Source organism: Ochlerotatus camptorhynchus, unplaced genomic scaffold, assembly GCF_037179485.1.
Source record: "Ochlerotatus camptorhynchus isolate MF236.1 unplaced genomic scaffold, CSIRO-AGI_Acam_v1.1 ptg000392l, whole genome shotgun sequence".
In the NCBI taxonomy this organism is placed as follows: Eukaryota; Metazoa; Arthropoda; class Insecta; order Diptera; family Culicidae; genus Ochlerotatus; species Ochlerotatus camptorhynchus.
Window position 1 is genome coordinate 1812709 of NW_027040879.1, and position 13964 is coordinate 1826672.

General features: G+C 38.2%; 1 protein-coding gene across 4 annotated transcripts in view; it reads right to left on the reverse strand.

Moving 5' to 3' along the window:
• The window catches only part of LOC135710599 (probable G-protein coupled receptor CG31760), a 401234-nt gene that overhangs the window by 98733 nt on the left and 288537 nt on the right, over positions 1-13964 (reverse strand). For all 4 annotated transcript variants that reach the window (XM_065233213.1, XM_065233214.1, XM_065233216.1 and 1 more), the window contains one exon: positions 3221-3388. Coding sequence is in view for 1 of the 4 variants with exons in the window: in XM_065233216.1 (XP_065089288.1) it covers positions 3343-3388 (46 nt within the window). In the remaining 3 variants the exon portion in view is untranslated. The remainder of the gene's footprint in view (positions 1-3220; positions 3389-13964) is intronic.

Here is a 13964-nt window from a genome sequence, read left to right on the forward strand (position 1 = left end):
TGGACTGAAAAAACGAAGAGACTTTGCCATGGTAACATTTATAAACGATGTTATTGCTCAAAGAGTTAATGTTCCGGAAATTTTAGAAAATATAAATTTTTATGCTCCCACTCGCTCTCTGAGGATTAGGAATTTGTTTTACATTAACAATCAAAGAACAAACTATGCTAAAAATGGGCCTTTGAATAGAATTATTACCTGCTATAATGCATATTCCCAATCAATTGATGTAACAATGAATAAAATAACACTAAAAAAAGCATTCTTTTCAAGGTAAGCCAGGCAATAATATTTAAGACATTGTTAATAAGCATTCATTGTAATTGGTCTACGATTGATTGACGACATAAATAAATTTGTTTTGATTTTCTAAGTAAAATACAGGTATACCTCGATACACCGTAACTGTCACGTCGATCATTCAAAAAAGCAAAGTAACAACACCATCGGACAGCTGAGATAATACCTCATCTATTGGTAATCTTAATATGTATGATTCAATTGTTATTAGGGAGATATTGACGATGGAAGTCAAAAGTGACAGTTACGTTATATCGAGGTACCTCAAAATGTCACTGTCAAACATTTTTACTGTTTTATTTTAAAATGAAAAATGCAAAAAAATTAAATATTGAATTCATGGACACTTGAAAATATCCCAACAAACAATTTGAGCTTATTGAAAGCTGAATAAGCCATTTTTTAGCGGAAGAAGCAAATATTTACCTGTATAAGCTCTTATTCAGCTTTAAATGTTTGTTGGGATACTTGTCGATAGCTAAAACCTAACTAGATCTCAGAGACTTGAAAATTGACAATAATCATTAGAACAAGAACTTTCGTTCAAATTTTCGAACTTTTATAAGTGCGATTTTTTTGAGGACACAATATCTAAGATGCTATCATTTTCTGTGCAAAAACTACATAAAAAGTGTAGTAACAAAAAGGTTTGAAAATTTGACCAAAAGTTGTTGTTCTGTCTGAGATCAAGTTCGCTCTTAGCTGTTGACACAAGCAGCTGTGCGGTGCAAGTCACTATATTGTCGATTCGTTGCCCCGTTGGAAATAAACAACAGGGGATGTCCGTTGAAATAAAGCTGACGATTAGGGTTAGCTTCGCACATGGCTCGGCGATACCATCTATGGATGAAATTACAAATTTCGTTAAAGCGCTGGACGCGAATCTCGTGCAGATGATCGCTACATATCACATAGCGGAGGAAAAAAATGTTTATCAAGTTCAAATCAGAAGATGCCATGGCTCATTGCTTGCTGAACAATCGTGAACAATTAACTTTTCATTATGCCGATGGGAAGTCAGTCGAGATACGCATATCAATTACTGGTGAAGTTCCGGATAGCGATCTTGCATTGCAATGCATTGGTGCTAGGGAAATACGATGATGTAAAGCGAGTAGTTGCGAGAAATTTCCAGCTGCCTGGGGCCTCGATATGCATACAGGTGTGCGGGGTCTATTTATTGATGTTAAAAAAGAGCTGCACTTCCTCAATCGAAAGGGGAACATAGGTATTAGCAACAATCAATACGAAACTATCGATTTTAAATTGGCTCACTACTTGACTAGCCTATTGGTCCCAAGCAAATCGATTAACGTACCCCATTCTAGTCGAAATTATAGTACTACACAATGTTTGTTTTGATTTGCTATGAAAGTTTGACAGATAAAATGAGGGGTTCGTGGATTTTCCTATGTTTCGAGGGATTCATCGATTAGCTTGGGACCAAAGACAGTACCAGAGCTGAGCCAAAAAGTTGAGCACGTTTCTTCGGGACCTACTAGTCTTAGAGTTACCTCTATGGTATTAGCAACAATCAATACGAAACTAACGATTTTAGATTGGCTCACTACTTGACTAGCCTATTGGTACCAAGCAAACGATTAGCGTACCCCATTCTAGTCGAAATTCTAGTACTACGCAATGTTTGTTTTGATTCGTTATGAAAGTTTGACAGATAAAATGAGGGGTTATTGGTTTTTCTAATGTTTAGAGGGGTGAATCGATTAGCTTGGGACCGAAGAGAGTACCAGAGCTGAGCCAAAAAGTTGAGCACGTTATTTCGGGACCTTCTAGTCTTAGAGTTACCTCTATGGTATTAGCATCTCTAAGACTAGAAGCTCCCGAAGAAACGTGCTTAACTTTGCTCAGCTCTGGTACTCTCTTCGGTTCCAAGCTAATCGATGCACCTCTCGAAACATAGGAAAATCCACGAACCTCTCGTTTTATCTGTCAAACTTTCATACCGAATCTAACATAGTGTAGTACTAGAATTCCGACTAGAATGGGATACCTTAATCGATTTGCTTGGGACCAATAGGCTAGTCAAGAAGTTAGCCTATTTAAAATCGTTAGTTTCCACCGGTTGATATTAGGGCGGATAAAAGACGAAGAGAAGGCCAAGCGGTGGATGCTGCTGAAGTAAATACAATTGGAAGAAGCAAGGGAGTAAAGAGCACGGATGAAAGTGGGAGCTAAACTCAAATCGCCTCCATGGAAGAGTAAAAAAACTCATAAACTATGTCTCTCTTAATATTTTCATGTTATTATTCAATTATTTAGTGGTTATCGCCTCCGTCGAGTCTTTTTGGATCTTCGATCCTAACAAATACACTATAGGAAAAAAAGAGTTTTGTCAACCACTTTCTCTCAGACGTCATTTCGATCAGAAGTGACTTTTCATGCTACATTGAAAAATGTCAAAGGCGCCATTTTGAAACAAATTACATGATACAAAATGGCAACATTTAAGCAAAAATTGGATTGATTGCCCATAGCAAACAATTATGCCAAATTTCATGCAAATCAGGCAAGGTCAAGCCAACTTTTTTTTTTTGCTTTTTGGTCTGGAATTGCTCAATTGACAAACTGAAAAGGGAGGTATATGGTGGATCATGTTTGATGAGATTTTAGTCAAAGTGATCCTTGATGAAAATCCCATCGCTGTATTACTCGCACCACCATTTTCTCGCCGCCATTAGTATATGTAAATTAGGGCGGTTCAAATTATTTTGCTCATATTGTACTCAGTATCAGATTGCAAACAAGTAATTTCAAATTTTGGAAAGATGATCAAGAATTTGTTTGACATCAATGGCCCTGTGTGTAGCTATATGGATAATTTGAACCACCCTTGTGTAATGTATGGGACTGGTAATTTGAGTTTTAATTGCATTGATGAATGATAGGACTAAGTACTTACCAGGCTGTAGAGCGACAGTAAATAGTAGCAGCGGATGATGACAGGGGGACAAAAATACTGTATGGTTTTCATCATCAAAACGAGACTGGGTAACTTCCGACCGTGCGTTGACAAATTGTTTTTCAGCTTTCTTCCACCCACGGATCGGGCGAACCGGCGGGATAGTATCTGAAATTGGAACGATGTGCCTTTTAGAGTGGTTCATTTTCTCTTATCTATTATTACTTGTTTTTCGATTGCGTTTGCATAAATATCTTGCAGGTATGTTCTTGGATATTGTGATTTGTAAAGACACGCACAAATACATTAAGAGCTACAAGTACAGAACAAAGAGTCACAGAATTTACGTTCCGTCTATGATACTATTTATTAAAGGCAATTTTCGCCTGCCTTTTCGTATTCTTGAAAACTTGGCTTTGTATATAGGGCAAACTCAGAAGCGTAGACTGAAATTGCAGCTCCTTACCCTATTCACCAGAGAATATCCTTGGAAAAGCAGAGTCATGTTTTATGTTCAATATCATACTTCAAATCCCATTGGATGCCATTATAGGCGAGTATGACTTCAATAACCGAGCTGAGAAAAGATGATGGCATCGACCGACACCGATAAGTTGAACGCTATCTACCAAAGTAGAGGGCGGCACAGATGTTGACCTTTCCTCAATCTGGTTCTATATGGTTCCCTATTCTCGCCAGTGGAGAAGTGTGAGATTTGTTAAATCCCAATCCAACAGAATTGTACACGTGTTTTATGACGTTATGTTTGATTGGATTCCTGTGAAGATTCGATTTCCATTGGGAATGATGTTGGTGCGAGTAGGAAGTTATCGTTAGTGGAAGCCATAAATGGTCTGCTGTAACAACGGTTTTGCATTTCTGCAGAAGAACCATGATTCTCTATTTTTTTAAACTGAGCTGGTTGAATTAAATGTAAAAGTTTAAAGTGTATGATTTAGCAAGTCTTCAGCCTCAGTAGTGTGGCCTGGTCGCAACGAATGGGGTGGCCTCATAGAATGAAAATATCCCAAAGAATAAATTGTGCCTGTTTCTCATTTGATGAATTAGCAACTTTATATTAGGCCATTTTGATTTTTGCAAAAATCTGAATTTGCATAAGATTTAATTAGAAAAGGTGTAAAATTACTATTAATTTTGATCTGCGCTGGTCATATATCCACTGCGACCAGTTATTTGATCTATTGTGGTATATCCCGTGACCTTAGTTTAGTGTGTGCCGTATTACTACATCACTATTGAAAAAAAATGATGAAGTATTCGGTTTTGATACAGTTGTCATTCTAGCCTTCTTTGCAAGGAACCGATTCTAATTGAAATGTTTACTATTTACACCCTCCGAAGAGTTTGGATTCCTTGGCTACATAATCGAGCAGCGGCACTAATATTAAGCCATTTATCAGAACCCTAATCAAAGCCACTCCAAACTAGAAAACAACGAATAGAAGATTAGGAATCCTATAGAAGACTAGACCAATTTTCATTGCTTCAAGATCATCCTCGGAATCGACGGAAAAACAATTCAAGGAAAAAAAATTCCAAAATTTGGATTTATCTTTAAAAAAAAAGAAAGAAAAATCGTTCAAACACACTATGGGATTTTAAAATATTTTTTACATAAATTAATTAAAAATAAACTATTTCTGTTCATTTTTCCCAGAGAGATATAATTTTTCTCTACAACTCAGCCTCAGTCGTCATTTCGATCAGAAATGCCTTTTCCATGTAATCATTTTTTTATTTTAAAGGCGTGATTTTGAAAATATTTCTTGATCCAAAATGGCCGAATTAAAGCAAAAATATGAATCATTCCTTGCAAACAATTTCTCAAAATCCCATACAAATCCGAGAAGGTCGATACGAAATTTTTTTCACCATTTTGCCTATCGCAACAATATCTATACTCATGGATCATATAGAAAAGTTATTTCTGATCATGTTTGCTCAAGACAGTACTTCAATTGAGTCTAAAATAAGATAGTTAAACTATTCTGAAGTCCCTGTTATTAATTATGGATGATTTCTTTTATATTGATTTCGGAACACTGAATTTACCTAGTGGTGAAATTCAATAACTTCACCATCCCCCAAGCCGATATATGCAAGGACTTCTCACGAACGAGTGTGAGGTGATTGAGAATTGGAAGCAGTACTATATTACGAGCACCTCAATGGTGAAGCAGCAGAAAACGAAGGTGGCACGGCAACAGACCTTGGAGCACGCGCAGAAGATGACAGGCTGCCGGCCCCGATCTTCAAGAAGTTGAGGAGGAGATCGGTCGGCTGAAGAATAACAAAGCAACTGGTGTAGATCAACTACCAAGTGAGCTATTCAAATACGGTGGTGAAGCACTGGCTAGAGCGCTGCACTGGGTAATTGCCATGATTTGGGAGGAGGAGATATTACCGGAGGAGTGGATGGAAGGTGTCGTATGCCCAATCTACAAAAAGGGCGACAAGTTGGATTGCTGCAACTACCGCGCGATCACACTACTGAGCGCTGCCTACAAGGTACTCTCTCAAATTCTATGCCGCCGCCTGTCACCATTTGCAAGAGAATTTGTGGGGCAATACCAGGCGGGATTCATGGGTGTCCGCGCTACCACGGACCAAATTTTCACGGTTCGGCAGGTTCTGCAGAAATGCCGCGAATACAACGTGCCCACACATCATTTGTTCATCGATTTCCGCATACGACACAATCGATCGATATATGCACGAGTACGGATTTCCGGATAAACTGCCGCGATTGGTCAAGGCGACGATGGATCGAGTGATGTGCGTTGTTCGAGTATCGGGGACACTCTCAAGTCCCTTTGAATCTCGAAGGGGGTTACGGCAAGGTGATGGACTTTCGTGTCTGCTATTCAACATCGCGTTAGAAGGTGTGATAAGAAGAGCTGGGATAGACACAAGTGGCACGTTCTTCAGAAAGTCCATCCAGCTTCTTGGCTTCGCCGATGACATTGACATCATGGCACGGAACTTTGAGACGATGGCGGAAACGTACATCAGACTGAAGGCTGAAGCTAGACGGATTGGACTTGCCATCAACGCATCAAAGACAAAATACATGAAAGGAAGAGGTTCTAGGGAAAACAATGTTAGCCTCCCACCCCGAGTTCAGATTGACGGTGACGAGGTGGTAGAGGAGTTCGTGTATTTGGGCTCACTGGTGACCGTCGAAAATGATACCAGCAGAGAAATTCAAAGACGCATTATGGCAGGGAATTGTGCCTACTTTGGACGCCGGAGAACGCTTCGGTCGAATAAAATTCGCCGTCGCACGAAGTTGACTGTCTACAAGACGCTGATTAGACCGGTGATCCTCTACGGTCACGAGACCTGGACTTTGCTCGTTGAGGACCAGCGTGCCCTTGGTGTTTTCGGACGGAAGGTGTTGCGAACCATCTACGGTGGAGTGCAGATGGATGACGGAACGTGGAGGAGGCAAATGAACCACGAATCGCCCCAGCTACTGGGAGAACCATCCATCGTCCACACTGCAAAAACTGGGCGACTACGGTGGGCTGGGCACGTCGTAAGAATGCCGCACGACGATCCACTGAAAATGGTTCACGTAGCGAGCCAACAGGAACAAGAAGAAGAGGCGCGCAGTGGGCAAGGTGGATCGACCAAGTAGGAGGCGACCTGCGGACCCTTCGCAGATTACGAGGCTCGAGTAAAGTGGAGACGACTTCTTCGGACGGCAGAGGTGGTAAGGTAAGTACCCATATAAACTTAATGTTCCCCGATGAGCAGCTGCGAAATCCTACAGCTATGGGGCTGTTCATAAACTACGTAGACAGTTTGGGGGGGGGGGGGGGGGTTGAGAATTATCCACAGCCCATACAAATTTTAAAAAATTTGTACGGACAATTGTCTACGCAGGGGAGGGGGGGGGGTCAAGAATCCCAAAAAACTGTCTACGTAGTTTATGAACAGACCCTATCCCCGACGAACGTTACCCACTGATTTCTACCCACAACTTTTTCTCGGTGGGTATCCAACCAGTCGGTCTCATTTTTTTGCATGTGAGTAGTTGCAATGGAGAAACCAAACCTAACCTAACCTAAATAGTCACAAAAAATCAAAGCGCAGAAAATCAAAGCGATTGGTTGAAAACCCGCATATAAACGCATTTTTATTCGGGCGGTAATCTTCCCGTTAAATGCATTCAGCGAAGAGTTCTGTTGGGAAAATACAGTGGATTTTTTTTAATTGTGGTTGTCGAAATAGTCTAATCGTCCGAAGCCCATGTAATTAAAGTTACATAATCAGGACAATGGAATATCTTCTTCTTCTTCTTCGCATTTCAAGCTTATTGCATATCGCATATTAGCTTATTGCGTGCTCTCAACTTAGTGTTCTAGATGCACTTCCACAGTTATTAATTGAGAGCTTTCGATGCCTGTTCCATTTTTGCATTGGTATAATTGTGTGGCAAGTCCAATCATACTTCTATGCCCAGGGAAGTCGAGAAATTTTCCAACCCGAAAAATTCCTAGACCGGACCGGGAATCGAACCCAGCCACCTTCAGCATGGTCTTGCTTTGTAGCTGCGCCTTTACCGACTGAGCTAAGGGAGGCCCCGGACAATGGAATATATCGTTGCCTATATACATATATACATTAGAGTGGTTCAACCTATCGATTTTACTCCACCAAGATCAATCGACTTCAGGCCTATTAGTGTCCTGCCTGCAGGGTTACTTCCACTCACTTGCTATAAAAAATGTTTTTCAGAATTATGAAATCATGAGATGGTATAGTGACAATTAGAACTTGTAAGCTACAAGAAGAGGTCGTGAAGTATGTGTTTGACACACAAAATCTGTCAATATTGCTTTCAGTGCGCCACAATCAGCAATTTTACGATTCGTGAGCGCTCACTCTGAGTGAACGCTCACTCTGAGTGAACGATCACAAATCATAAGATCGCTTATTGTGACGCTCTGAAAGCGAAATAGACGGGTTTTATGAGTCGAACACATACTTTACACCCTCTTCTCGATACTTACAAGTACAACATATCATTATATGATCTAATGATTGCATAATTCCAAACAATATGTTTTTATAGCAAGTGAGTGGAAGCAACCCTGCCTGCCTGCTGTGTCTAAGGTCTTGAAGAAGGTTCTGCTGTCGCAAATAACAGATCATCTCGATACATCCACACCCTCTTATCTTGCCCACCAACAGCCAACAGTACCACGACGGCGCTAGTCAAGATTGCTCACGATATCCTCAACAACTTTGATGAGAACGGGTGAACAGTAATGGTCCTTGTCGAATTTTCGTTGACATTATACTGTGTCAGACATGGTTTATTGGAAGCGAAATTGAGGAGAGAATTTGTGTTATTTGATATCATCTTTCTTGGAGCAGCGAAGCCAGGTTGTTGACCTGGGTGGTACTCCCTCGAATCCCCGGAATCTCATCGACGGTACGCCACAAGGATCTTGTTTAAGTGCCCTGTTGTTTAGCTTATGCATCAACAGCCTACCCAGTGTGTTAAAATGTGGATGACCGCCAAATCTACATATCTGGCCCTGTAAACGAAATTATCAAGCTCGTCGATACAATCAACGGTGATCTCCTCGCTATTGAACACTGGACTAATGAAAATCGTATATTTCCTAAACCAAAGATGGCGCAAGCTATAGTATTTTGTAAAAATGGGACCATAATCCCTTTAAATGACATCCGTTTCTGTGGTCAGACTATTGCTTTGTCGAACAAAATAACCACCCAAGTAACAAGCTCGACCGAATTACGTATCACTTCTGCGTAAGCTCCATAGACGTAGGCGCGTTGAATCCGACAGCCACGAAAAGTTAAACATGCATCAATACCACATAAGACGGATTTCACGCCAACTCATCCAGTGGTTGGCAGCACCCTCTCAGAACCTTATGGAACTTTGTGGGTGTGGAGACTTAGCAATTTTAAGCAACTTTGCGTACTTATTTTTTTCAAAATTTATCTCGCCTAACATTTGATAAGGGTCAAAGTTTTTTGTCGATTTTTTTTTTCAAATCGATATAGCTTAAAAATGACAAGCCCTACAAAAAAGTGATGTATGGCGAACTTTTAGCAAATAATCTGAAATTTTATAAAAAAATTTAAATAAAATAAAAAATCGGTTTCTACACTCTAAAAAAATATATTTAAAAATTAAAAGTCATTTTCCCAAAAATTGTACCCCTCAGATTTGCTTGATATTTTTTCTCATGAAAGGCAATATAATTACCTAACTTTTCTTCATACATCGCAAAGTGGGCGCTTTTAAGGAAAAATAGTTGTTCGAACAACAACTTTTTCATGTTAATTTTTTTTTAGCGTGTTTCACTCAAAGTCGAATAGTAATACGCGCACAACCTTATTAAAATTCGATTAAACTTTATGGGTATACTTTTCGATAATCTGGGCGAAATCTAGCCTAACATTTGAAAAGGGTACAGAGAAGTTACCTGCAAATCGTCCAATAAGAGTTCAGAACAAAACGTTCTAATGAGGAACAGCCATCTCAGCATGGTTTGCACTTTCCTGTGATGGATTGTATTATAATATATGCATACACTCTATCCAACTTCTATAAAACCACCCTCAAATTGTTCCAAATCAACAGGTAAACTAAGTAAAAATCACTTAGTATGTTTTATTCATGAAAAGATTTCAATTCATGTATTTGTGATTAATTTAATTAGAAAAATAATCATTCATTTATTTTTATGTATTAGGTGTGTCCATTAGTAAGCAATATGCATATATGTTTATACCTCATCTCTCAAGTGAATACATATAATAGCGCAGGTAACTTAACGATTATTTAAGGCATGCCTAAAATAATCGTTAAGTTACCTGCTATAATAGCAGTTATATAACAACGCAGGTAGTCACATGAGAGATATAAGGTATAAACTTAAAGCACCGCAGTCTGTTTCTACCGACATAATCTAATATTTAAGTTTGGTGATATCACAACAATGCTCATAGTTGCTGTAGTGCATAGTTGTTGAAAGTGTAGTGCTGCATAGTTGTTGAAACGAAAAAGTGTTTATATATACAACAATGGAAAAATCTGCTGAATTGATTATTAAAAGGGTGCAGATGTAGTGCCAACATAAACAATCCCAATTGCAGCCGCAATAATTTACGTAATTTATCATCAAGTCTCATAGAGAAAATACATTCATGGGGCTTTGATCATCAATTGGATGTAACAATGCGTATTTGTGAATCGTGTCGTGGAATTTTAGTGCACAATAGGACACCTCTCCCGAAAAAGAGGCGATCGGATGGAAAAGAATCAAGCCATGCTCGGAAGTTTGAAGAGCCGCAACCATCAACAAGTCATCAGCAGTCAGAACATCAGGAATTTGATGATACACTAGGTAAATAATAATAACTTTAACTGTTTCAGCTGTGTGGTTTAAAGATTGTACATCGAAGATACAACTTCATTTTCAACATTTTTTTAGAGCACGAGCTGGATGAACCGCTTATCGTACAAATTTGATCGATTGGTAGGCCAACCTCGGTGAACAATCTATCAAATTTTCACGACTGTACGATATGCGGTTTATGCAGCTCGTGCTCCACAAACATGGGGAAAATTCAGATGCGGCTTCGATGTACCGTAAACGGGGATGTCTTTGATAATGGAGGTAACTTTGATAATGCAGCTAATCCAAAAAGTTATGACTTAATGCTTCATATCAAATGATCAATACACAAAGATGTCCGATGAACTCAAGGAGCTGTTCAGTCATGTAAAAACTATACCTGGTACACAAAAATTTCATTGTTTTGTACCTATTTCTCAAAACATAATTTCTACTAAGCGATTTTCACATTCAAAGGAAACTCCGAAAAATTTCACTCTGTTTCCGATAGACTAATAATCAATGAAAAACTCAAATTATGTATGGTGAATTATAGGAAAATAAATTATGCACTAAACAAAAACACTAGAGTTTTCATTTATTAAAACACCATTCGAAATGCAGGAAAATCCTCTGTATTAGGCCCTTTCAAATGTTAGGCTAGATTTTTGTTTTAAGCACGCCCAGATTATAAAAAAGGTCAAAATCTTTATGCTCATTAAGTTTCAACGGATTTTAATAAGGTTGTGCGCGTATTACTATTCGACTTTGAGTGAAACACGCTAAAAAAAATTAACATGAAAAAGTTGTTGTTCGAACAACTTTTTTTCCTTAAAAGCGCCCACTTTGCGATGTATGAAGAAAAGTTAGGTAATTATATTGCCTTTCATGAGAAAAATATCAAGCAAATCTGAGGGGTACCATTTTTGGGAAAATGACTTTTAATTTTTAAATATATTTTTTTAGAGTGTAGAAACCAATTTTTTAATTTATTTAAATTTTTTTATAAAATTTCAGATTATTTGCTAAAAGTTCGCCATACATCACTATTTTGTAGGGCTTGTCATTTTTAAGCTATATCGATTTGAAAAAAAAAAAATCGACAAAAAACTTTGACCCTTATCAAATGTTAGGCGAGATAAATTTTGAAAAAAATAAGTACTCAAAGTTGCTTAAAATTGCTAAGTCTCCACACCCACAAAGTTTCATAAGGTTCTGAGAGGGTGCTGCCAACTCCGAAGACGAGTTGGCGTGAAATCCGTCATAAGGAAAGATCAATTTTACGTAGGGTTTAGTTCATAGATTAACATTGACTGCTGTTTACAAATGTAAGTACTTGAACACTAAGAAATAAGTTAACTCAAATGTTTTAACCCCATATATCAGAGCTTTCGCGTATTGAGAGAATAATATAATAATCGAGATCAATAAACTCAGGGGAAAACAATACCTTCAAAAGATTAAAAGTTATTAATTGTCACATACCTCTAATTTTACATATTTTCTAAACTTTTCCTCTCTTTGTTAATCTGCTTAATGCTATTAATCTGCTTGCGTTTTCTTATTGAAGTTCAAAACTAAATAAGAAGATTTTTTCAGCAAATTTAAAGGTTAGTTGTTAATCTACTTAATGTTATTAGACTTTCTGAATTTTCTTGTATAAGTTCATTTGATGATTATGATTAGTCATTAGTCTAATTTAATAAATCATTGAAATCTCTAATTCACCTAATCAATCATAACCCATGCTTTATAAAGTACCTGCACTTGTGCTTGTAATCTCAAATTAAACGTGTTTCAATTACTTATGACTTTGAACTATATTTATTATATCTTAGTTCGACCCAGGTGACACCTTCAAGTGACTAAAATGCTTCACTTTGAACTTAGTTTCCTTGCTGATTTTTAAATTTTATAGGGTTTATGCACCAGCTATGCTCACAACCTTAGACTATGTTGCACCACAAAAATATGTATGGGTATATCACAATAGAAGCACGCCACAGTGAAAATCCCGAGCCATACTTCAAACACTTTTTTTTCCTTGATTTGTTTTCCATCGATCTTGTTTTTCGTGCTGAGCACCAATGCTACTGACGCCAGGGAGGCAGCTCCCACACCTGGACCCTATCCTATCGACCCATCAACTCATGAACCGGGGATCAACGGTTTTACTTACCTTCCGAAGTAAGGCGTGATCAGAGATGTTATGCCTCAGAACATCCCGGCAGCGCCGACTGGGATTGAACCCAGGCCTGCTGGGGTGAGAGGTAATCACGCTTACAACTACACCACCGGCGCCGCTATAGTTCAAACACTTATCCCAAATCAAAATGAAGCACACATAATATTAGTTACAATACCATGTACAAAAATGGTGTTTAACATTGTTCGCTGAGCAATGATTCAATGAAAACTACAATGAAAGCTTGTCAAGCAAATAGAAAGAGTACTGTTGGGCACTTTCTGAAATATTTCAATAGTATAATTCGCTTGCAAACCCAAATAAATCTATCTGTGTAAAAATAAATAAAATACGAGTGATTTGCGGTAGTATCGCCACCCAACATCAGTGCCTATACGTAAGCGTACTACGACACGGCTCTCAAACAAAGGAGTAACAAGTGTGATACTATCACTGCTGGACTAGATCTTTGGTTCTCTCATGCAGTGGTTCATCGGAGAGGGGTAGCTTAGTAATCCCCAGAGTAGAAAGCGAGCAAGGACAACTTTTATGAAGGTACAAATCAATTTAATCATCTCTCTTTACCAAAATCCCCCATTGGAGAGGGATGTTTGGTAATGAGAGATGAAAAAACCGATTTGTACCTTCCTTAAAAGTTGTCCTTGCTCGCTTTCTACTCTCTATATATTTATACTATTTCACACTGCCGTACTCTAACGGAACTATCAACTCTATACTTTCATCTCCTCATCTATTGTATACAAATTACCACTCTAGTCTGTTCTTTGAAATAAGCCTGTTCAACTATGTAAATCGTTAACTTCACGCAGAAGTAATATAAAACAAATAGTTAAAGTTAAAGTAGTTAAAGTTAAACTGATTATTGTTTCCTTGGTCTGATGTATGGTCCTGTAACAGAAAGGTTTTCGTTATAGTAACAATAAATTACAAACTAGAAATCGATATCAAATCAGATCCTGATAATTCTCTCAAAATTTGAGCAAATTTTAATATTGAACCATGACGCACTGGCCTTTTGAAGTTTATATGGGAATTACTATGGAAAAATTGAACTTTATGTTCTCATCGTTCTAGCCCGTCACTGTAATGATCTACGAAAAAATTTGCTAACTGTACTAATGAGAAATTTTCC